The 23827-nt window shown below is 40.1% G+C and overlaps 2 protein-coding genes across 9 annotated transcripts in view; both read right to left on the bottom strand.

Moving 5' to 3' along the window:
* The window catches only part of Rad54b (RAD54 homolog B), a 77826-nt gene extending 75209 nt beyond the window's left edge, over positions 1 to 2617 (bottom strand). For 2 of the 5 annotated variants that reach the window (XM_027403519.2, XM_027403521.2), the window contains exon 1: positions 2466 to 2617. The gene's annotated coding sequence lies outside the window, so the exon portion shown is untranslated. The remainder of the gene's footprint in view (positions 1 to 2465) is intronic. The other 3 variants (XM_027403522.2, XM_027403520.2, XM_035439965.1) reach the window with 3 other exon arrangements.
* Positions 2618 to 11270: 8653 nt separating this feature from the next.
* Positions 11271 to 23827, bottom strand: part of Virma (vir like m6A methyltransferase associated) — a 57830-nt gene continuing 45273 nt past the window's right edge. For 2 of the 4 annotated variants that reach the window (XM_027403518.2, XM_027403517.2), the window contains exons 18-24: positions 19410 to 19562; positions 18809 to 18969; positions 17297 to 17393; positions 15998 to 16164; positions 15087 to 15418; positions 13102 to 13245; positions 12167 to 12321 (exon numbers count right to left, since the gene is read on the bottom strand). In XM_027403518.2, coding sequence (XP_027259319.1) covers positions 12167 to 12321; positions 13102 to 13245; positions 15087 to 15418; positions 15998 to 16164; positions 17297 to 17393; positions 18809 to 18969; positions 19410 to 19562 — 1209 coding nt within the window. Of the gene's footprint in view, positions 12322 to 13101; positions 13246 to 15086; positions 15419 to 15997; positions 16165 to 17296; positions 17394 to 18808; positions 18970 to 19409; positions 19563 to 23827 lie in introns of all 4 variants that reach the window. The other 2 variants (XM_027403516.2, XM_035439963.1) reach the window with 2 other exon arrangements.

Genomic DNA, 23827 nt, shown 5'->3' with positions numbered 1-23827 from the left:
TGCTTTTTCTTTAATTGCACATTATTCTTTGTGAGCATTCTGCGTCTACAGCTTAGGCCCCTCTTGTCTGCACTACCCAGGCACTTTTCATGCAGCAATAAAAATTGCCCCATTAATTCACTGGATGTAAACTCCAACAAGAATTTTATTACAAATTAATCTGAAAATAAAAATCCAAAATGCTCCAAAACCTGAAATTTCGAGAGCCAATATTAGTACCTCAAATAGAATATTTTACACCTAGGCTAATATAGCAGGTCCATAATCACAATACAAGTGCTAGCAAAGCAGTTAAAGACACTTGTCATCAAGCCTAATGACCAGTTTGATCCCTAGGACCCACGTGGTATGGCAAAAGGAGAACCAACTCCCACAAATTGTTCTCTGACCTCTGATTACATCAATACACACACATACACCCTCACACATTCACACACAAAATAAACAAATTTAAAATCATGACTTTAAAATTGCTTTCTTTGAGCCTATTTACATAATGTATACATAAAACAAATGAATTGTTGGGCTGGCAAGACGCCTCAGTAGGCAAAGGCACTTGCCAAGAAATCTGATGACCAATAAGCCCGAGTTCAATACCTGGAATCCATATATGTTATGGAAAGAGAACCAACTCCCACAAGTTGTCCTCTAATTTTTATATGTGCATCATGGCCCCTACATATCAATACACATAGGCACACAAAATTAAATAAGTGTAAACAAATTTTTAAGAAATATAAACACATTTCATGATAAGACTACTAAAATGAGAGCTATGACATTAACACCGATTAACTCTGCATATTAGAATAACAAGTAAATTTTATTGAGTTTTTTTTAATCTACTTAAATTTATTTTATGTACATTGGTGTGATGGTGTCAGATCCCCTAGAACTGGAGTTACAGTCCTGAGCTGTCATGTGGGTACTGGGAATTGAACCCAGGACCTTTGGAAGAAGAGCCAGTGCTCTTAATCAATGAGCCATCCTCCCCTGAATTCTTTTCTGTGTACTTCAAATTTCCCACAATGAAGATGCTGTCTTTATAGTAAACTACTACTGGTTAAATGTACTATATTTTGTTAAATCTAAAATGCTATCAATTTTTAGACACATCATTACTATATATATATATATATATGTATATATATATATATACATATATATATATATATTATTGAAAAATCAGCCCATCATTGTATTGATAGTTGGATATTTCCTAATTTATCAATTTTAAAATGAAACACTTTAACTATTTGATGTAAGCTGTTATTAGTTTAAAAGATCTGGGTGGAGCTTGTGCTTTGTTATTTCTTTGAATACAACCATCTCTACTAGCAAAATCTCAAACCAAATTATGAAACTCATGGTTTGCTATCTAATTTGTTGATGCATGTCAGAAGAAACTAAAGAAATCAGTCCATTGTTTTGTTTTCTGAGGCAAGGGCTCTCTATGTATGCCAAGCTGGCTTTGAATTTGAGATCTTCCCACCTCCTGCCAGGCTCTAGCTGGTTTGCAAATTAGTTTTGCTGAGACCTTTTTCACAGGCCCTAGGAATAAAGCCACATGGCTGAAATGCTGCAATTTCTGAGGCGTGTGAAGGGCGCCTGCCTCAGTTCTCCCCAGGAAAATGGCAAGACCAGGCTGATTCCTGGATGTGGCCCTAATTAGTGGGCACTGCAGTGCAGTAATTCAGAACACATCTTTGAAGGTAAATACCTGAATTTAAATGCAGAATAACCTTCCAAGGGCAATTCTGCGGTTAACTTAAATCCATTTCCTCATGTGCCTTAATCACACTTAAACACAGACTATGAGATTAAATACTTCAAGAAAAGTAAGTCCTCAATACTTTCTGTAATATTGCTACCTGTGAATTATTGTTTGTTTAATCCACAAAAATCCTATGAGAGTAGAGACGACAGGGGTCCCACTGGAGGAGAGACACGAGGATGTGCAGTTCTGCCTACAGGATCATAACCAGAATCTATGACTTCCTCTGGACTTCACTGAGGAGAGGGTGTGTACAAAGTCTAGGATGCAAGAAAATAAAACAACTCCAGCCAGCAACAAACCTCCCTTGCTATTTCAGCTTTTTGGCTTCCAGGTACACTAGGAAATAAGATTTCCACTTTATACTGTAAATTCCCCTTAAACTTTGGGACTCCAGTCCACCTGCCTAAAAAATCCTCCATTAACTAATGTGGTGGTGGTGGGGGGGGGGGATCGGAACTAGAAAGAATCAGTGGATAAGTAAAATAGCCTAAGAAAGACACTGGTGGTTCTAAATCCTCAAGACTGTCATCTGCCTGGACGGGCGGCCTCCAGGGACAGCAGGGACAGCAGGGACAGCGGCGACAGCGGCACCGGCGACCCGCCTCCCGCAGGGCCCGCCCTCCGCCCCAGGCCAGCCAGCCCCCACGGAGGCCTCTGCCTTCCTCCCCGGGACCTGCGCCATCCTCACCAGTCCCGGACGCACCTCCCAGGCCTCCGCAGCAAAGACGCACCCACCACACTGACAGACACCGCGATCACCTCGCAGGAGGGAATGACGCCCTCCGCCGACCAACTCAAGGCTCCCGCCTCCGCACAGCCAATTGGCGGCCGGGCGCCGAGCGTGCGCAGCACCTCGCAGCGTCGCTTCGTTCCCTGACTCTGATTGGACGGCCTTTCCGGCGCTCAGCGTTGCTCACGCATCTTTGTACTTCCTTTCACTGGCGTCCAAGTTTGATTCTGGTTGGCCCCTAGATCTAAAACCAGTCTCCAGTCTTCAGATTCCAGCTGAAGCGACAAATTTTACGACTTATGTGGACATAGATTAGCAAATTATGATTTGGATCCTAGAAATGTGTGCACCACTAAAATACACGGAATCCTGCTAGTTACTCATTCAAATGACATTGGTTAGATGCAGCCCCTAAGATGTTTACAAGCCCCTTTAAATTCTAGAAGTATAAAAATAAAATCAAGGACGCGATATTATTCAGAGAATTTCCCAAGTGACATTCCAAATGCTACAGCCTTTTTGTTTTGTTTTGTTTTTCGAGACAGTGTTTCTCTGTGGCTTTGGAGGCTGTCCTGGAACTCTCTTTGAAGATCAAGCTGGTCTGGAACTCACAGAGATCAGCCTGCCTCTGCCTCCCGAGGCGTGTGCCACCACAGCCAGGGCATTGTAACATCTTGATACAATGACAAACACAAACCTTTTAGAATGAGTCAAGACTCTCAATCCGGTAGATTTACCATGCTATATGATCATGCTTCAGAATACCAAGTCTAAATAATGTTTATTCTTCCAAATGCAACAAAATTCATTGCTGTGCTTGTTTTAAAAAAAAAACACTGGTGTTATAAGCTAGCTTTATTATTGTGTGATATTTGTTTGTGTTCTGACAAATAAAGCTTGCCTGGAGATCAGAGGATAGAGCTAGCCACTAGTTAACCACAGAGGTCTGGAGGTCTGTACAGACAGGAGACAGGAAGTAGTAAGGAGACAGGGTGTAGACAGGATCTCAGTCCTTTCTGTCTGAGGTCAGGGAGGTAAGAAGTAACTAGTGACTAGCTCTGCCCGCTGATCTCCAGGCAAGCTTTACTTGTCAGAACAAAAACAAAATATCACAACACTTTATTTTGTATAGGTATCTTTTGGTTGGATTGTTTTTGTTTATGTGTATTTGTGTCAGTCTCTGTGTGCATATGCTTAAGGCCAAAGTACAAATGACTTTAGAGTAAGGTCTAAAAAACCTGCAACTTTAAGGGAATCTCACCAAAACTATAAACTTCTTTACAGTGAAAACGTTTTAATTCTCTTGTGGTCTGTAATCCTACCAGTACACCTCAGGAGCCATCCCTGTGATGGCTGTTGTTGGTTGTCAACTCGGCTATATCTGGAATGAACTACAATCCAGGAATGGAGGCACACCTGTGATCCAGATTTTGAGGCAGGAAGGTATGTCTTTAACCTGGGTCACACCTTCTGCTAGAAGCCTGTATACAGACATTGGAAGAAAAGATTCTTAGTTGCCTGCTTGTCCTCACCTTCTCAGTATATCCATTCCTTGCCTGGCATTGGAGCCTACTTCTTTGGGATTCCAGCATATACAGAAGACCAGCTGAGACACCCAGCCTTGTGAAACTGAGAAATTACTAGATTCTTGGACTTTCCATTAATAGCTAGACATTGTTAGATTAGGTTGATTGCAGCCTGTAAATCATTCCAATAAATTCCAAAGATAGAGATTCATTCCATAAATTCTGTGACTCTAGAGAATCCCATAACCTCATTTACAAAAAAAAAAAAAGGGGGTAAAAGGTCTTTTACAGAGACTGGAGAGATAGTCCAATGATTAAGAGCACTTCATCTTCCAGAGGACCTAGGTTCAATTCTCAAAGCCACATGGCAGCTTACAACCATCTGTAACTCCAGTTTCAAGGAATCCAACACCCTGCTCTGGCCTCTGTGGACACTGCACAGATTAGTTGTGCAAACAAACAGTGCCTGCAAAACACCCATACACATAAATATCATTTTAAGCAAATCACCTCCCCCTCCAAAATGGTCTTAGAAATCCTTTGAACAAGCTGGGTGTGGTGAAACAAGCCTTTAATCCCAGCACTTTGAAGGCAGAGGCAGGCAGATCTCTTGAGTTCAGGCCAGCCTGGTCTACATGCTGAGTTCCAGGACAGCCAGGGCTACACAAAGAAACCCTGTCTAGAAAAAAAGGAAGAAAGAAAGAAAGAAAGAAAGCTTTTTTAAAATTATTTATTATGTACACAGTATTGTGCCTGCATGTACACCTGCATACCAGAAGAGGGCACCAGATCTCACTATAGATGGTTGTGAGCCACCATGTAGGTGCTGGGAAATTGAGCTCAGGACCTCTGAACAGCAAGTGCTCTTAACCTCTGAGCCATATTTCCAGCCCTGAAAGAAACTTTTTAAACAATGTAATTTCAGAAGCCACCCATATTATATATGACCACCATTAAGATATTTAGTATGTTTTATTTCCTTGAGAAGCCCGCAACCACACTCACTTATGTACGTAGGAGCTACTATTTCTATTAAAGCTTTGTTTAAATCTATGGTAGCATCTCTTAATAAACTCAAACTTTGCTTCACACTGACTTCTGAAATGATTTTCTTTGGCAAAGTCACAAGTCCCAGCCTCATCCGAGCAGGGGCCTCTGTTGAAAGCTCTGGCTGCAGATAGAAGTGGGAAGCTGATACCTCTGTCCCACTCAGCTGCTACTATGGTGCCTCCCTTTCCAGATGCTGTCAGAAAATCCTGTCCACCCTTCCATACCATCCTCTCTTGACTATGGCCCAGGATGCAACTGAAGGTATCAACCAAGTTCAGCTGGGGACAGACAAAACCCAACTGCCTGCAAGGGAAACTAAGTTATGGGAAACCTATTTTCTCCATCACTAGTTGAGCTTAGTTCATAATGCTGTCATTCATATTTAAGGAAGAAAAAAAATAAAGGGAAATCCAAGTTGATAATAGAACACTCACTGAAGTTATTTGTCTTCCCCAAAGGCACCATAACACCTAGTTATCTAACAACTTTCAAAGTAAGTATCTTTATGTGTATATATACCTTTTTGTGGTATACTCTTATCCATGTGCACATCACAGATCTGTAGATCTGTAGAGTCACAAGCACAGGTGTACAGGGTACATGACAGAGCTCTCTCCCCACCCATTTCCCTTACATGACAGCATCCTCTCCCTACTTCTCCCCATTTCCCTTACATGACAGTGCTTGTAAATGGAGTTCTTTTTTTTTTTTTTTTGGAGTTCTTTTTTTTTTAAAGATTTATTTATTATGTACACAGTGTTCTGCCTGCATGTATGTCTGCAGACCAGAAGAGGGCACAAGATTTCACTACAGAAGGTTGTGAGCCACCATGAGGTTGCTGGTATTGAACTCAGGACCTTTGGAAGAACAGACAGTGCTCTTAACCACTAAGCCATCTCTCCAGCCCCAGTAAATGGAGTTCTTAATTGGTCTAATTAGTAAGAACCCAGAGTCAGATATAGAGGTAAATGATGAGAGATCAGAGAGAAGGAGCAAGCCACAGCCACACCTTACCTCCTTAGCATCTCAGCAGAAAAGAGTGAGTTCCTGTTTCTGCCCGCTTATATCCTCTCTCTGCCCAGCCATCTCCTTCCTATCTGTTTGTACAGACCTCTATGGTTAGCTAATGGCAAGCTCCATTCCCTGACCTTCAGACAGGCTTTATTTGTACAAGCAAGATATCACCACACATCCCCCTTTTTTTCTAAAACTAAAAAAGTAACTAATATAAGAAAAACTATATACAATAAGAATAATGAGTACATACAATATATACAGACAATAAGTACATTAACAATGTCTAGTCCATTAGCATTTGACAAATTCCAAGAAAATACTCCATTATGTATTTTTTCTTGATGAGTCTAAAGTTTTTTTTTTTTTAAAGATGTTATTTATTACATATACCAGCAGAGGGCACTAGATCTCATTCAAGGGGGTTGTGAGCCACCATGTGGGTGGGAATTGAACTCAGGACCTCTGGAAGAGCAGTCAGTGCTCTTAACCTCTGAGCCATCTCTCCAGCCCCTAGAAAAGTAAATTTAAGCCAGGTGTTGTGGCACACAAGTATAATCCCAACACTTCAGGAGGTTAAGGCAAAAGGACTACCGTAAGTAGTCTATCTCAAAAGGCGGATAAATAATATATTCTTGTTAAAATGGTATATAGACACCAAAAATTGTACATATCAACAGGTGCTATGAAATGCTTTTGTGTATATACTGTATAATCAGTTTCAAAAAAAAGTTACTAACACCTTTTTATAATTTCACATGCCTTTGGAGTTATCGAGATGACCCATTTAGCCAGAGTAAATAGCAACTGTATCATCCAGGAGCCTTCAGTCATCTTACTTACAGCATCATCCCTAGAGAAAGCAACTTCAAGCTGGGCGTTGGTGGTGCACGCCTTTAATCCCAGCACTCAGGAGGCAGAGGCAGGCGGATTTCTGTGAGTTTGAGACCAGCCTGGTCTATAAGAGCTAGTTCCAGGACAGCCTCCAAAGCCACAGAGAAACCCTGTGTCAAAAAAAAAAAAAGGAAGAAAGAAAGAAAGAAAGAAAGAAAGAAAGAAAGAAAGAAAGAAAGAAAGAAACTTCAAGCAGTGGCAGACTTAAGGGGAGTTACTAAATTGCAAATTCAAAGCAATCCTGAAACAATCCCAAAACCTCCCTTAGCACAGCCAGTTCAGAACAAACTGTGTTTTGTCAACTGTGTGTGTGTGTGTGTGTGTGTGTGTGTGTGTGTGTGTGTGTGTGAGAGAGAGAGATGTTTGTTAGACACAGTATTAATCCCAGCATTTGGAAGGCAGGGTTCCAGTTACAGGGAGGGCCAGGCTGCAAAGCAAGACCCTGTCTAAGGGGAACAAAATACCGGCATTTCACTCTTTTATTTTGCTTTAAAATGAAAACTACACAAAAACTTATTTTTAAAACCCCCAATGTATGCCACACTACCAATAATCAAATTGTCAAAACTTACATTTCACAAGAGTTGGAAGATGGCTTGGTTGGTAAAGTGCTTACCACATAATCATGAGGACCTGAGCTTGGATCCCTAGCGTCCACATAGGCAGGCAGGCAGGCCAGGGGTACATGCATGGAATCCTAGTGCTAGGAGGTAGAGACACTAAGATCCCTGGAGCTTCCTGGCCAGCAAGTCTTCCCAAATCAGTGAGTTCCAAGTTCAGTAAGAGACCCTATGTCAAAAATTAAGTAGAGGGCCAGAGAGACATCTCAGGAGGTAAAGGTGCCTGCCATCAAGCCAGACAACCTGAGTTCAAACCCTGAGACCCATAGGACAGAAAGAGAGAACTGACTCCCAAAAGCTGTTCTCTGATGTAAACACACACATACCCACATACGCCATGGAATATGAGCACATACAAAATAAATGTAATTTAATGCAGTTTTTTGTTTTTGTTTTTTTAATAAGGAGAGGGCTGGAGGAATGGCTCCGTGATTAAGAGTGCTTGCTGTTCTAAATTTTAGAGGACATGAGTTTAGTTCCCAGGACCAACACTGAGTAGATCACAACTGACTGTATGTCCATCCAACTCCAGAAGGATCCCTGACCTCTGACCTTCTTGAACTGCACTCAAGTGCACAATACCCACACATAATACATATTTTTAAGTATTTAATAGTTGCAACCATAAATCTTATTTACCATAAAAACTTTCTAATTTTTGTTTTGTTTTGTTTTGTTTTGTTTTGTTTTGTTTTTTTCCTAGACAGGGTTTCTCTGTGTAACCCTGGCTATCCTGGAACTTTCTGTAGACCAGACTGGCCTCAAAACTCAAGAGATCACCTGCCTCTGCCTCCCAAGTGCTGGGATTAAAGGAGCGTGCCACCACCGCCTAGCTAAAACTTTTTAATTCTAAGAAACAAGTAAATTGCTTTAGTCCTCCCACATCTCAATGGAAGCTCAAGAGCTGTATAGTCAGCAGCACCCTACACTACCACTAGCACCCACTCCTCCCATTTTCTCCTTGGTGCTGAGGTTGGTGTCACCTGTCAACTCTTCTCTGGTTCTCCCTTGATGCTCCATCACTTGATGTTTGCTCTACAGCCTCTGCTGTATTTCTCCAGATTTCCAGCTTTTATGACTTCTTTAACATCTTGCTCATTATTTCCGGTTTTTAATTTTTCTTTATTTGATACAGGGTCCCACTCTGTTACCCTGTCTAGCCTGAAACTATATAGATGAGGCTGGCCTGGAACTCACTGATCAGTCTCTGTCTTCTGAATTCAGGAGAATTAACTATTTGCTGTCATGCCCACCAAATTTGTTTTTTTTGGGTTTTTTGTTTGTTTGTTTAAGAGTCTCATTGTTCCTCTACCTAGCCTGGAACTCAGAGATCCACCTGCCTATGTCTCTCAAGTGCTGAGATTAAAAATGTATTATTACCACACTTCTAAATTTATGAAACTTAAAAAGTGCATATATTCTTAGCCTTCATTTAAAGAAGTTCCAAAAGAAGATGTTACTCAGTCTAATATTATAAAAGTATGACATCAAGAATCCCTCCCATTTATCTATTTAGATTATTTTGAAAGTAGCTTCTATAAAACACCCACCGTAAAATGAGACTGGAATGTCCTGGTGGGTTATTTAAGAATTCCAGGTCATTTCATACTCATACTTAGAACTTAATTACTACTCTTTTTCAGGACACTATTTACATGATCACTGTCTTTCTACACTATACTTTGCCTGAGGGCAGAAGACGCCCTGCTTCAGGGCTGGTGAAATAGCTCAGTAGGTAAAGAGCTTGCCAAACCTAAGTCTGATCCCCAAAACCCACATAAAGAAAGAGTATAGGGGACTGGAGAGATTGAGTTGTTCCAGACTATTAATTAAGAAGATTTTCATCACCTTGCACTTAAGCATCAGAATCTTAACATCTGAACATTTAGTAAACAAGCTCAGAGGTTAAGAGCACTGGCTATTCTTCCAGAGTTCCCGAGTTCAATTCCCAGCAACCACAGATGGCTCACAACCATCTGTAATAGGATCTAATGCCCTCTTCTGGCCTGCAGGGACACATGCAGTACAGAACACTGTATTAAAAAACAAAAACAAAAGTGAGAGTGTAAACTCTACAAAGTTGTCCTCTGACCTATACAGCCATGCCATGACATACATGCTCCCCTCTCCTCCATAAATAACACAGACACACAATAATAATAAAGCATAAGGCATAAAAAAAGAAAACAAAACATTGCTTTAGTATTAAGGGCTGAACTAAGGCACCTGGAGTACAGGCTGTGCTCAGATGTGTTCTAGGTCTTGATTTCATCCTGTAGGGTTTCCCAAGTTTTTGCACAAAGCAACAAAACTAATGTAACTAAACTTCTTATTGTTTGAAACTCACTGATTATTATTAACCAGCAAGGTTGTTTTTTTGTTTTTGTTTTTGTTTTTTTCCCTGAGTCAGGGTTTCTCTGTATAGCTCTGGCTGTCCTGGAACTCTCTCTGTAGACCAGGCTGGCCTCAAACTCAAAGAATGTGCCTACCTCTGCCTCCAGAGTACTAGAATTAAAGGTGTGCACCACCACCAACCCACAAGTTTTAAAATAAAGCCCATCAATGTTTTAGTCTTTCCTACTTTTTATAAAATAAAATGATCCTATTCTCTGTGCTACAAATGAAATAAGCTTTGTCCTCAAAGATATTCATTTTGCAGTTCTCACTAATTTCTAAATCTCAAACAAGTCCTGAATCCCTTTTCCAGATAGTGAATTAATCCTGCTCTATAACACTTACATTCTAAGTAGCCTGTTGGACTCCCTTTCTCCACTTGGGTAGTTCACGATCCCATCTAGGGATCTGCAGTATGATTAATTACAATGATCTCCAATTTGATTCTAAATTCTATCAAGCTAACAACACTAAACATTACAGTGTAGACATAACCGAATGTGAACTGAAAACAAGTGTAAGACTTAAGATAAATGAGAAAAGAATTCAAGACTCTCCTATGGATTTATCACTCATTCTACAACCCAGCAAAAGAGGTAACATCCTGATGCCTCAGGTGAGGAAAGTCAAGGTATTTGACTCAGACGGGTAGAGATGAGATTCAAAACCAGGTTGGCTAATTCCTAACACCTTCTGTCTATGATGAAAGATGTCCTCACCTACATGCTGTGGAAAGACCATGTGAATATCTGCAAGGAGAGCTTCACCAGAACCTGGTTATATCAAAGCCTGACCTTGGATTTTCAAGAACTGTGAGATTTCTATTATTTAAGCCATCTGGTCTATTGTATGTTATTTTAGCAGCCTGAGCAGACTTGGAGATTGAGTTGTTCCAGACTATTAATTAAGAAGATTTTCATCACCTTGCACTTAAGCATCAGAATCTTAACATCTGAACATTTGGTGCACAAGCAAATGTGTGCAGGCAAACAGAGACACATGCACACACAGACAGACACAGACACATACCATTAGTGATTAATCACACGTGCTAGGCAAACACTTCTACCAATAAGCTATACCCTCACCTCTAAAGCTGAGCTGTCCTAAGAAACAGATATTAAATTCACGCACAAGCAACTCCCCAAACAGAGACTGCTAGGATGCAATGAGACTCATACGCTTATTTTGTTTAAGAGAACTCTGTATTTTATGCCATTTGTATAGGCTCAATGAATTAAGACATACCTCCGGGGAAATATGGCTCCTTTGTCAAAGTTAGAAGTTTTATTTCTGAATATAAAGTAGATGCTTCTGATTCCCAAAATAACCATATTAAGATATGTCAAACTTTAGGCTTTAAATAACTATAATAAAATAGCAACAGTAGGTCCAAAGCTGAAGCAACGTTTATACTTTTCTCTAACATAAAGAAGTGTCTGCTTCCGGTACAACTATGGTTCCTAAACTGTGTGGTGGGCACCTTAGAAAAAAGCAGGAATGCCACAGAATGTTTTAAACTTTTTAGGAAACAGCAACATCTGCTGGACACCACACAAACTACTAATATGAGGTAGTTCACATTTTCAGCACTGGATAACATTGTATGACTTTCCATGACAGCACACGAACATCGGTAACAAACAATTAGCAGTTTGAAAAAACAGTACTGCTTGAGAAACCTGGGCAGGAAAGGCTGCTGTTTCCAAGGGTGACGCATTGAGCAGTGTCCAGGGACTAGTGGTAGTTGTGTAGTCTTCAGCTGCTTGGACCTAACTGTTTAAGAAACAGAAGTATTAAGTTTGTTTCTGGCTGGAGACACTGAGAAAAAAATTACTGAGACACACTAAAGGGTGACAGGCTAAGAAAGTTTGGGAATATCTGTAGTATAAGCAAGAAAAATACAAAACAAGTCATTTAGTTTTTCTCTTTCTACCTAGAAATTTTCTAAATAAATACCATATAAAAATGGGAAAAATATATACAAACATACATACAAAGTTTGGTTTTTTATTGAAATCTCGGTAAGTATCAAACAAATCTGCTTTCTTCAGATAAAAATATTCTCTCGGATGTCTCCAGCTAAGACTAAATTGGTCCTTCAATGTCTTTTTTTTTTTTTTCCTCATGAAATGTCCATTTGCTTGGGGTATTCCAAAGTCTATCGAGTAAAAGACCGTACATGACGACCTCTCCCACTGCCTCCACTAACAAACTTTCCTCTTGAGCCTCCACTGCCGCTATTGGTGCTAGCCCAGGAAGGTCCAAGCCCCCCACGGCCTCTCGAAGCACGATCCCGAGGACTCGGGCGGTAACCTAGAAAAGAAAAAAGACCAGTTTTAGTTCAAACACCCTTTCCTTTCCTCTTGTATAACTGCTTATATTTTTAAATAGGTGACCTGTGTCTTGAGAATTATATCCCAAATAAAACTCATTTTTAGAGCTGTAGAGATAGTTCAATTGTTAAGAACATTTGCTGCTCTTTCAGAGGACTGGGCCTCCATCAGAGGACTGGGCCTCCATGCCTTCCTAGCACCTGTCCAGTAACTCCAGCTCCAGGAATCCAGTACCTTCTTCTGCCATCCATCCTCAGGCACCTACATGCATACGCAGACACACACACCCCTATACCCACACCTACATACACACACCTATACCCCCCCACACACACCTATACCCACACCTACACACACCTATACCCACACCTACACAAACACAATCTTTTTTTAGAAAGAACTCCTTTTTAGAATGCTCATTTAAAACCAAACTACTTCTGAAAAGAATCATAAATTTGAGGTAGTAATGTAAAAAAAAAAAAAAAGGTTCTATGCTTATAATACTGTACACTGGATGATACTACCTTTGCTAGCAAAATACTTTGCAGTTAAAAAGGCACCATAACAACTGGTTTGTTTTTTAAATATGGCCTATCATTATGAGGCATTACTTACACTAACAGTTAAGCTTCATTCCCTGTTATAAACCTAGCTCTAACATAAGTCAACATAAAATAGTCTCTCCCAAAACAACAGTAAATGACGTTCACAATTTGAAAAGAAAAAATCTCAGCAAGAACAAGTGGGGAGGAACATGTACCTGTAGAACTAAGTGGCCGTAATGGTGGAAGAGGACCCCTGTTAAAATTGCTCTGGCCTCCACGACTTTCATTATAATTTCCTCGAGGAGTATTCTGAGCACTCCAACTAGAGCCTCTGGTTCCTTCCCGACGACTGTAGTTCCCTAAACACAAACAATGCAATCAAATCCAATTTCATACTTGGGTTGTTTCTCTTGCTTGGAGATTTTTGGGAAAGGGTTTTGCCATGTCACAGTCCAAACCAGTCTCAAGCCTGCCATCTTCCTGCCTCCCATCTCCTGAGTGTGGAGGCTACAGGTTACTCAGCATCCCACTCTACCATCCAATTGGATTAAAGAAAATCTCACATGCTTTTCTTAATCTTCAAAAGTGATAAAACAGAAACTGAAAGTCTGGGCACTGAACAGCCTCTCACAGTGGTTAAGAGCAGGTGACTACAGTGCCAGACTGTCGTGTTCTATCACCTACATTCTCTTCTATAAAGTAGGTGCTATTAGAAATACACCTCAGGGTTGATGCAAGAGTATTAGATGAAGTTCTGAGAACAGTTGCTGATATCCTATGTATACATGATTGCTATAATATGCAAACTCTGATTCCTCTTCATTCATACCCTAACTCAACAGATACAAACATGTCATCAGTTCTCCAGTAAAGAACCTGGCTGGATTGTGGTGGCACATGTCTGTCATCCCAGCATTCATGAGGTTAAGACCACAAGATTTCCTTGACTACATAGTAAATTTGAAGCCAGCCTCGTTATAGACAATACATAAAGGATATTATATAAGACCCTGTCTCAAATAAAATAGAGTGTGAAAGAAAGAGAAGTGGAGGAGAGTGAGAGAGAAAGAGAGCAAAGGAGAGAGAGAGGGAGTGAGAAGAGGGAGAGAAGGAGAGACGAGACTGATCTCTGAAGCCAGCATAGTGGCATATGCCTGTAATTTCAGTACTTGCTGAAGCAAGAGGGTCACAAGTTTGGGATGAATCTTGGTAAATAGCAACACTTTGTATAAAATGAAAAAAAAAACAACAATAACAAAGGAGTAATATCTATAAGTATAGTCAGTTTCAAAAACTCAAGACAATTTAAAATAAACCAAATACAACATTAAAAGAAAATATAGGGGCTGGAAAGACAGCTCAGCAGGTAAAAGCAGTTGCCATTCAATCATAAGAACCATACTTCAAATACCAGCAGTTCCTAAACACCTGTAACTCTAGTTCCAAGGGATCCAATGCCCACCTAGTCTGGACTCAGAGAGAGAGAGAGAGAGAGAGAGAGAGAGAATGAATGTGTGTGTGTGTGTCTGGATTCCTAACATGTAGCATATAGACACACATGCAAGCAAAATAGCCACACAAATAAAATATTAAATTTTTTTCAACTTGGTGTGGTGATACATCTGGGATTCAGAAGGTTTGTTTCCAATGTAAAAAGGAAAACAGTAAAAAGAAAAGGAGGGGGGAGCCAGGTGCTGGTGGTGTACACCTTTAATCCTAGCCCTCAGGAGGCCAAGGCAGGTGGATCTCTGTGAGTTTGAGGCCACCCTGGTCTACAGAGTGAGTTCCAGGACAGCCATCGCTACACAGAGAAACATGAGAGGAAGAAAGGGAGGGAGGGAGGGAAGGTGGGAAGGAGGAAGGGAAGGAGGGAGGATGGAAGGATGGATGGAAGGATGGAAGGAAGGAAGGAAGGAAGGAAGGAAGGAAGGAAGAAGGAAGGAAAGGAAGGAAGGAAGGGCAGCAGGGCAGGCAGCAGGCAGGCAGGCAGGCAGGCAGGCAGGCAGGCAGGCAGGCAGGCACTCCTCATAACAGAAAGTACAACATAGCAAAGGGAAGTAAACAAGAGAGATGTCTGTTGCTTTATTTTACCAGTACTCAACAGTGACAGAGGCAGCTTAACTGTAGGAAGAGAGAAATGTTCTATCTGGGTTACATGTTTGCTACTCCAGCCCGACAGGAGACATACACAGGTGGTTACCTTTTGAAGCAGGCGGTGTGAAAAACCTGTTCTGACTGTGAAAAGCACCCCGTCCTCCTCGATTGCCTGAAAATCCACCTCGAGAGGAAATCTTCTGTGACACTTTAAGTGGCCGTTTCGGTGGGGGTATTCCATCTTGAGGGACCACTTCTTTACTTTCAGCTGCAACAAAGTCATCCACGTGCATAGACGGTGGCCTACTCGTGTTCTGTTTTCTCTGACGAAAAATATCATGGGGCCGGATGCCCTGTCCAAATCCGCCCCGGCCACGGCCCCTTGGTGGTGGCACAACATGAGCACGTTTGGCAGGCTCGATGTATTCAGATTTTCCACTGTTAAGATAAAAGCACTCTATGGGAAAATGTTTCTTTTTCAGTTTTCCAGTGAAAGTGTCCATCTTTGCAATATTAAAAATGGAATCTCATCTTTGATGCCTCTACTTACAGGAACTGTTTCAGTAATATTACTTTCTGTGATAATATAGCAAACTAAGTATGCTTGTTTGTTGGTAAGACTAATATTTTTTAAACAATCTAGGCAGTCTGTTTCTTGCTCAAAGGAAGAACAGTACAATGAGGGCTCAGTGGAATCAGGAAGTACAATGCCCTGTGTTCAAACCCCAGCAACAGCAGCAACGACAGACAAACAGAATGTACTAGTAATGCCCCAACAAATTACTCACTTTAAAATCTCCGATTACAATTATGCCAGCCAAGGTGGCACATGCCTTTAATCCCAGCACTCGAAGGCAGACAGGTAGATCTCTGTGAGTTCAAGGACAGCCTAGAAAAAGTTCTAGGACAGCCAGAGAGCTACATAGTAGAGACCCTGATTCAGAAAAACAAAAAGAGGAGGGGAGCTACAGATATGTGTCTATCTTAAAATAAGGTCTGCCATGGAATGAATTTTACCTTGAAGTTATGAACGTCTCGTGCTTATGCTTCCCCAGTTTAAATCCCTTAGTAGTCTTGGTTCTTCCTGGAGATGACGGCTCTGACAAAAATGAGCGCTCTAATTCTGAGTGCAAATCAAAGTCACTACAGCACTTTTCAGAAAGTTCAATCAAGTCAACCTTTACCTGCAGTCATAAAAATAAAATAAAATACATTAAATTTAAGTTCCTGAAACTTTCACTACAGAAACTGCCATTACCTACAAATTCTATTACCTTCTCATGGTAAGCCACCATGTCTAACCAAAATTCAGTGTTTCAGTCACACTACTAAATTTTAATTTTCTAACAGTCACACAAAGCTACTGGCTACTATTCCAAAGCTGGAAAAGCACAGAACATTTCTACTCTTATACAGAGTTTACTGGACAGCACAGTTCTAATGAATCAAAAAAAAAAAAAAAAAAAACTAAAAATAAATTCTTTAATGCACTTTTAGTTATAATATGTGTATTTTTTTTCTTAAAGGAAAAGCAGCTCTCATTACACTAAACATATATTAAATACAAATTGCTTCATTCTTTCAGTTCCATTACTCAGGATGAACACTAGTATCTTTTGGACAAGGGAATACCCAAGCAGATTTCTTTGATAAAGAAAATAACCAATATAGAAGTGCAGTAAGATGTGGCTAAAATTCTACAGAAATACACCTCTGAGAAGCATCAAACAGTAGGTCTTTACACTCTTGAACCGACAGCATTAAGAACATCAATTACATTAATACTATAATACACTCTACAAGTTCCCAGAAGAGACCAAACCATCCTCTCCTTGAACCCAGTGAAGAACAAACAGCTGTGTCTGCCCCACCAGCATAAAAAGACCATGTGCTTCAGAGGATGTATGCAAGAATGTAATGTTTTTCCCTCATCACAATCTCAAACTAGCCTGAAGCAAAATGGACAGGATGAAAAAAATGAGTTCTAGATTTCAGTAAGTGGGCGACTGTCACAGACATACATGATTCTGCCCTCAAATGGACCTTAAGAATATATTATAAGCTGGACACTGGTGACACATGCCTATAATCCCAGCACTCGGGAGGCAGAGGCAGGTGGATCTCTGTGAGTTCCAGGCCAGCCTGGTCTACAGAGCAAGTTCCAGTACAGGCTCCAAAGCTACACAGAGAAACCCTGTCTAGGAAAAAAAAAAGAAAAAAGGAGTATATTATAAAAACTATTAGAATGCTACCAACACAAAAAGAAGCAAACAGAAACCAACTTTTTCTAAAAGTTAGTAATAAAATCCTTCATACCAAATCTAGATCTGTATCAATCTCTTCAGCCTGAAATGGAGTAAACCACATAGATTTTAACTGGTCATCCATGACATCAGCTAGCACATATGCAGTCCTAGAATATGAAAAAATGATTTGATTAAAAAGCAGAATCCCAAAATAAAATATTTTAGGTTTACCTAAATAAAATCTATAGAAGACATAATTAAAACCATTATTCTACAGAAGGTTGTTAAGATTAGCCCTTAATCCATCCAAAAACTATTCAAGAATCAGGCATCCTTAAAAATCACACCTTCAAAAATAATCCCACTGAGGGTGATTCCTAATGATGTTCTGCTATACTCATAGACCAGTGCCTAGTCCAGTCATCATCAGAGAGGCTTCCTCTGACAGCTGATGGGAGACCCACAGCCAAATATTAGGTGGAGAGAAAGCCCAGGTCCCTCCCCTGGGAACTTGGGGAATCCCAATAAAGATGGGAAGGAAGAACTGTGGAAGCCAAAGGGGTCAAGAACACCATAAGAACACTGCCAAAGGACTCACAGAGACTGTCATGAAGGAGCCTGCATGTGTCTGTGCTAGGTTCTCTGCATGTATTGTGGTAGCTGGCTTGGTGGGTTTTTTTTTTTTGGGGGGGGGGGCTTCTGACAGTGGGAGTGGGGGTGCCTCTGACTCTTTCATCTGCTCTTAGGATCCTTTTCCTCCTACTGGGTTGCCTCATCCAGCCTTGATGTGAGGGTTTATGCCTGGTCTTATTGTATCTTCTTGTGCTGTGATTGGTTGATGCCCCTGAGAGGCCTGCTTTTTTGGGGGGAGGGGGACTGGAGTGCGGGTCTGAATCTAGGGGAGAGGGGAAATTGGTGGGGAAACTGGGAGGAATAGAGGAAGCTGCAGTAAGGATGTACTGTATGAGAGAATAAATAAAAATTAACAAAAACAAATCCTGCTGTAACAGGATTGGGCTTTCAGTAAATCAACAGAGCCTGGCTCTATTTCCAAAAGAGCAAGTTGATAGCACTGTACCAGTTTGAACAAAAATGGCTAGTATATAAAATGTCTAAATATAGAGACTGTGCCACATTGGAGGTCAATAAGACTACAGTACTCCAAGAGTTAACAGATTGATACCCTCAGCTAAGTATAGTGGTTCAAACTTATTCTTGCAATCAGAAGGCTGAGGCAGGAGAATCACAAATTCCAAACCAGCCTAAGCTACAGGAGATCCTGTTTTCAAACAAACAACTACAAAAAAGTTCTATAATGTCTAAGCTCAGGATCAATCAACCTTGTTCTGCCAGCCTGTTTTACACAGTCTGTATGCCTGGCATGGTATGTGTATTTTTTTTTCTTAAAAAGCAAAACAAACAACAATAACAACAAACTATAAAATATGCAAGAGGCTATAGTAGCCTACAAACGCTGTAATATTTTATTATCTTACTCGTCATAAAAAAGTTTGTTGACCCAACCTAGACTTCAGCAGCCATAATTCACATAATATAAACCTCCAACCCCTGCTTACTTTACCTGTTATTAAATAGATTCTGCAGAGATTCAGGAGCTGAAAGCACTGGCTCTACATCCTGGTCACTGAGAGGCAAAGGGTCACCAGATGACTCCAGCATCTGCTTCAGGCCAACTACATTGTCCAACAAAGAATCCAGACTGTCATCATCTTTTGAATGTTCCTAGACACAAATATAAGCAATGAGAAAACGCCAGCAAATAAAGCCTCAGCACTTAAGCCCTAATTTACTGATTGTAGCAAAAGAGGTAGAATTAACTCACGCTAAAAGTTTGGAACACCATCCAGAAGTCATCAACTAAACATTAAGCATATTAAAGTAAAACAAATGTCAAAAAACACTTTTCATTTTATTTCTGAACAATGGCAGCAGAGGCACCCTACATTCAAAAACAATTCAAACAACATTCCCTTTGTTTATGCATTAGATTCATAAGATGATGGAGAAGAGTACTCCAAATTATTAATCCAAGGAGTTATGTGGAGGGTATAAATACCCAGCTAAGGGTTCTATTATATGAAAAGGTCACCACAAAAAGCTTGTGCTAGTCACACTGAGAAGGAAGGCTGACTTATTGCTAGGTTTTCTAGTTTTCTTTTTACCAAAACAAGCTTCTCTAGCTGAAGGAGCAGACTCTCTGGACTCTCTTCTTTGCTCTGTAGAAGCTGTTTTAACTCTGCAGCGTTAATACTCATCGTCCGGGCTGGGTGAGCTCCCTCTACCTCCATGAGACCACTATCGTCTCCACAACAGCCCTGTAAATGTCACACACAAGGCAAATTTGAGAACAGAGAAATCTATTTCAGCCATTTGTCATGATGTGCCCTCAATGTAAAAACTTTTACCACTCAACAGATGGCTAGTTTTAAAAAGGATTTAGTTTAATGAAACTGGAAATGTTTTGAGTAAGATTAATAAAATAGGTAAACACACATTTAAATTACTGACACATTTCTCAAAAAATATTTTATAGCCGTGTAAGTATTGGTATACTTATGCTGGCACTTGTTTAAAACTGATGTATGTTCAAATCAGGAAAATTCCTACAAGAACTGAGGAAATTGAATTATATCTCTGAAGATAATACAGGCAATAAAAACAGCAACTATCATTTATAGGACCTGATGGAAAGAAAAATAAGTATTTTCTACTTTAAAATCATACATATTACTACACATGAAAAAACATGCCTACTAGATATTTATATACATGCCAAACAGTAGTTGCTAGTCTAACAACTCTTATATTAAATGACACAAAATGGATTATGCTCTGCCAGGAGTAATGTCCCAAAATAAGTGTCCCCACTAACCTTGATGGAGGATTTAATTTTTTTTGTGTGAGTTTTCTTAAGTTTATGTATACAATGTGCAACAGGAACCCATGAGGACCAGAAGATGTCAGATTCCTTATTAAAATTGGAGTCACAGGCAGTTGTGAGCTGCCTGATGTGGGTACCATGAACCAAGTCCTCTGCAAGAGTAGTATGTACTCTTAATCACTGAGTCATCTCTCCAACCATAAAGATTTAGTATTTTTATTTGGCATAAACATTTAAAATTTTGTTTGACGTTCATAGCATTTGTCCTATAAATGCTCAAATGTCTAAATGAACATTATCATTGGGGGAGGGGGGTCCTCCTGTAGCCCTGGCTGGCCTCAAACTCACTATATAGTCACTAATGCGCTTGCACTGGTCCTCCTGTGTCCATTTCCCAGTTGCTGGGATTACAAGCATGTGCCACCAAACTGGGCTATGGAGTGAAACAATATTCGTAACAAAACCTACTCAATCTGACAATGAGCCTGGAGGAGCACTTGCTCTTTTCAGAGAACACTAGATGGAGGAAGCAACTTACATTGTGCCAGAAGAAGGAACTCAATAACCACTGGGGCTACAGTTCTGCTCTGTTAGCAAATGGTGAATTAGCTAATTTTTCATTATTAGGGGAAAGAATAAACAAGTTAAACAGAGTGTACTGAAGGAGTGAAGGTTCTACTTAGACCACCCTCTAAGGGTACACTTCATAAACGGAGATTCTGTACATCAGCTCTTAAGAGGCCAACCCGACCAGTCTGCTTGTGGGCTTACTGGCAATGGGGTCAGATCCAAGGCTTACACACACTCAGCAAGGGCTCCACCATGAGCTACAATCTCAGTCCCTAGAAAGTTTTTAAATAAAATGCAACATTTAAGATACAACCCATTTGCTTCTAATTAAAAGTAGTCTTAGAAAATGGAGGGTAAATAGTCAGGTGGTGCTGCTGCACCCCTTTAATCCCAGCACTTAGGAGGCAGAGGCAGGCCGATCGGAGTTGAGGCCAGCTTGGTCTACATAATGAGTACCAGGACAGCCAGGACTACACAGAGACACCCCCCCCCAAAAAAAAAAAAAGAAAGAAAGAAAGAAAGAAAGAAAGAAAGAAAGAAAGAAAAAAAGAAAGAAAGAAAGAAAGAAAGAAAGAAAGAAAGAAAGAAAGAAAGAAGGAAAGAAAATGGAGGTCAAATTAGCTAATATTGAAGTTTTCTGTATATACAATATGATGGTAAGTAATAACAATTATTAAGGTTTTTTACAAACTGAACTCCTGGGTTGTTTCAGGAAAATGGACATTTTATTACGTGTGTGTAAAGCTATCATAAATTTCACCCATCAAACATTTTATCTATTAAACTGTACAATACAAGCCAAATGTAATATAATCCAAGCAGAGACAGGAAGATAGCAAGTTTAAGTATGGGCTACACAGCAAGTTCAAGGACAGCCTACACAACTCAATGACACCCTACCTCAAACTGAAAATGGAAAAAAGAACTGAGATGTAGCTCAGTAGCAGAACACTTGCATAGCACATGCTAGGCCCTACCTGAGCTCATCTCTAGCAACACACGTGCGTGCGCGCGCGCGCGCGCGCGCACACACACACACACACACACACATTTTAAAAAGAAAAAGAAACAAAAAAATTAATGAAGTACCAGAAACACAGTCTCAGAGACCTCTGGAACACCATCAAAATCATTAAAATACTAAATAGAGCATCCAAAAGAGGGGCCAGAAGAAGCTCAGTGGGTGAAGGGGGCCTACACCAGACCAGACATCAATCCCAGGGACTCACACAGTGGAAAGAGAATAGATTCCTAGAAGTTGTCCTCTGACTTACAAACACACACACACACACACACACACACACACACACACGAGAGAGAGAGAGAGAGAGAGAGAGAGAGAGAGAGAGAGAGAGAGAGAGAGATTTGAGAGTTCCAAAAGAGGGAAAGAGTTAGAAAGAATGTCTGAGGAATTAATGCTGCATGCCTTCCAAATTTATGAAATACAATTATCTACCCTTCCAAGAGACTACCAAACTCCAAGTATGTTAATCATGAAGAAAGCCATGTGTAGGTACCCAAAGAGCCAATATGACTGCCCAGGTGGCTATTAAATGACTAACTAGTACACACTGTAGGTATGTTGAACACAAGGATGACTTGTGTGCTGCAGGATGGAGCAAGACAGATTAAGTGTGACAACAAAAAACGTGCTCATTTTAAAACAGACAAATTATTTATTTTTGGAATTATGTACTGTTGGGACCATGGGCGAATCAGATTAACTAAATCTTTACAAAACAAAATTGTAAAGACCAACAAAAATGAAAAACATTTAGTCAGATTAGAAAAAGTAAGGGATACAGAGAGCACTTTGCCTAGCAAGTGAAGTCACCAGGTAAAAACATCAAGTATCACACAAAATGGAGGACTCCAACTATAAAATCAGGAACAAAAAGGCAGACAGCTTACCAGAAATTTCTAAGTTTATAAGAAAATACTAAGGATAATTATATGCGATCAGAAACTGAAGATGAACCCAGAGAAATACATTCCTAAAAGGATGAAAAGAAGCTTAGACTTAGAAAAATCTGACTAGAGTTAATTAGTATTTAAGTAAATGAGAATTTTAAAGAAAAAAAAGGAGCTCATGTCAGCAGAAGTCTCTAAAATTAGAACCACACAGAGGAGATAAGCATGGCACCAACACAGGGTGACACACGCCTTTAATCCCAGCACTTGGGAGGCAGAGGCAGGAGGATCTCTGTGAGTTCGAGGCCAGCCTGGTCTCCAGAGTGATTGCCAGGATAGGCTCCAAAGCTACACAGAGAAACCCTGTCTCGAAAAACCAAAAAAAAAAAAAAAAAAAAAAAAAACCAAAAAAAAAAAAAAAAATTCCATTACACAGAAAATAAAGCTTTCCCACAAAGAAAAGCCCAGACCCCAAATGGCTTCATTAATGAAGTGTATCAAAAAATAATCCTTCACAAACTTCCAAAACCTAAGAATGAAACCTCTTCAACTTACTCAAGGAAGCCAAAAAAAAAATCACCAGAAAAGACAGTTATAGACCAAGATCCCTTATGAATACATATATGAATACATACATAAAAATACTCACTAAATAGGACAAACTGGATCCAATAATACAAATAAGGAAGGATCAAATTGCACTAATCCCAGGAAAACAATGCTGGTTCAACAATCCAAAAAAACCAAACAATCCACTCAAAATAATATGGAGAAAACCCTTGTTTTTATCACAATAAAATCATAAAAAGCATTGGCAGAATTCAACAACTTTTCAAGATATAAACACATAATTATGTAGCCCTGGCTAGCCTGAAACTCACTGTGTAAACAGACTAGGCTAGCCTTGAACTAATGTTTTTCCTCCTTTCTCTGCCTCTGAGTGCCAGGATCAGGAGCATGAACCACCAAGAACAGCAAAAAATTTGCCAACGAAACTGGAGGATGATGTGTAGACCAGAAGGTTACTAAAGAGCCTTAGACATGTGTAAGGTAAAAACACTAGCTAGTAAATTTACATTCCTCATGGAAACTTTTATTTTGTAACCCTGAGTAAAAGATCCTTTACAACTTTCTCTAAACAGTAATCCTACATGTGAGCTGAATTTCTTAAATTAGTACTGAAATTAGGCATGCACACACAACTTCCAAGTCAATATT

Source organism: Cricetulus griseus, chromosome 2, assembly GCF_003668045.3.
Source record: "Cricetulus griseus strain 17A/GY chromosome 2, alternate assembly CriGri-PICRH-1.0, whole genome shotgun sequence".
In the NCBI taxonomy this organism is placed as follows: domain Eukaryota; kingdom Metazoa; phylum Chordata; class Mammalia; order Rodentia; family Cricetidae; genus Cricetulus; species Cricetulus griseus.
This window is presented reverse-complemented; position numbering and strand designations above follow the sequence as displayed.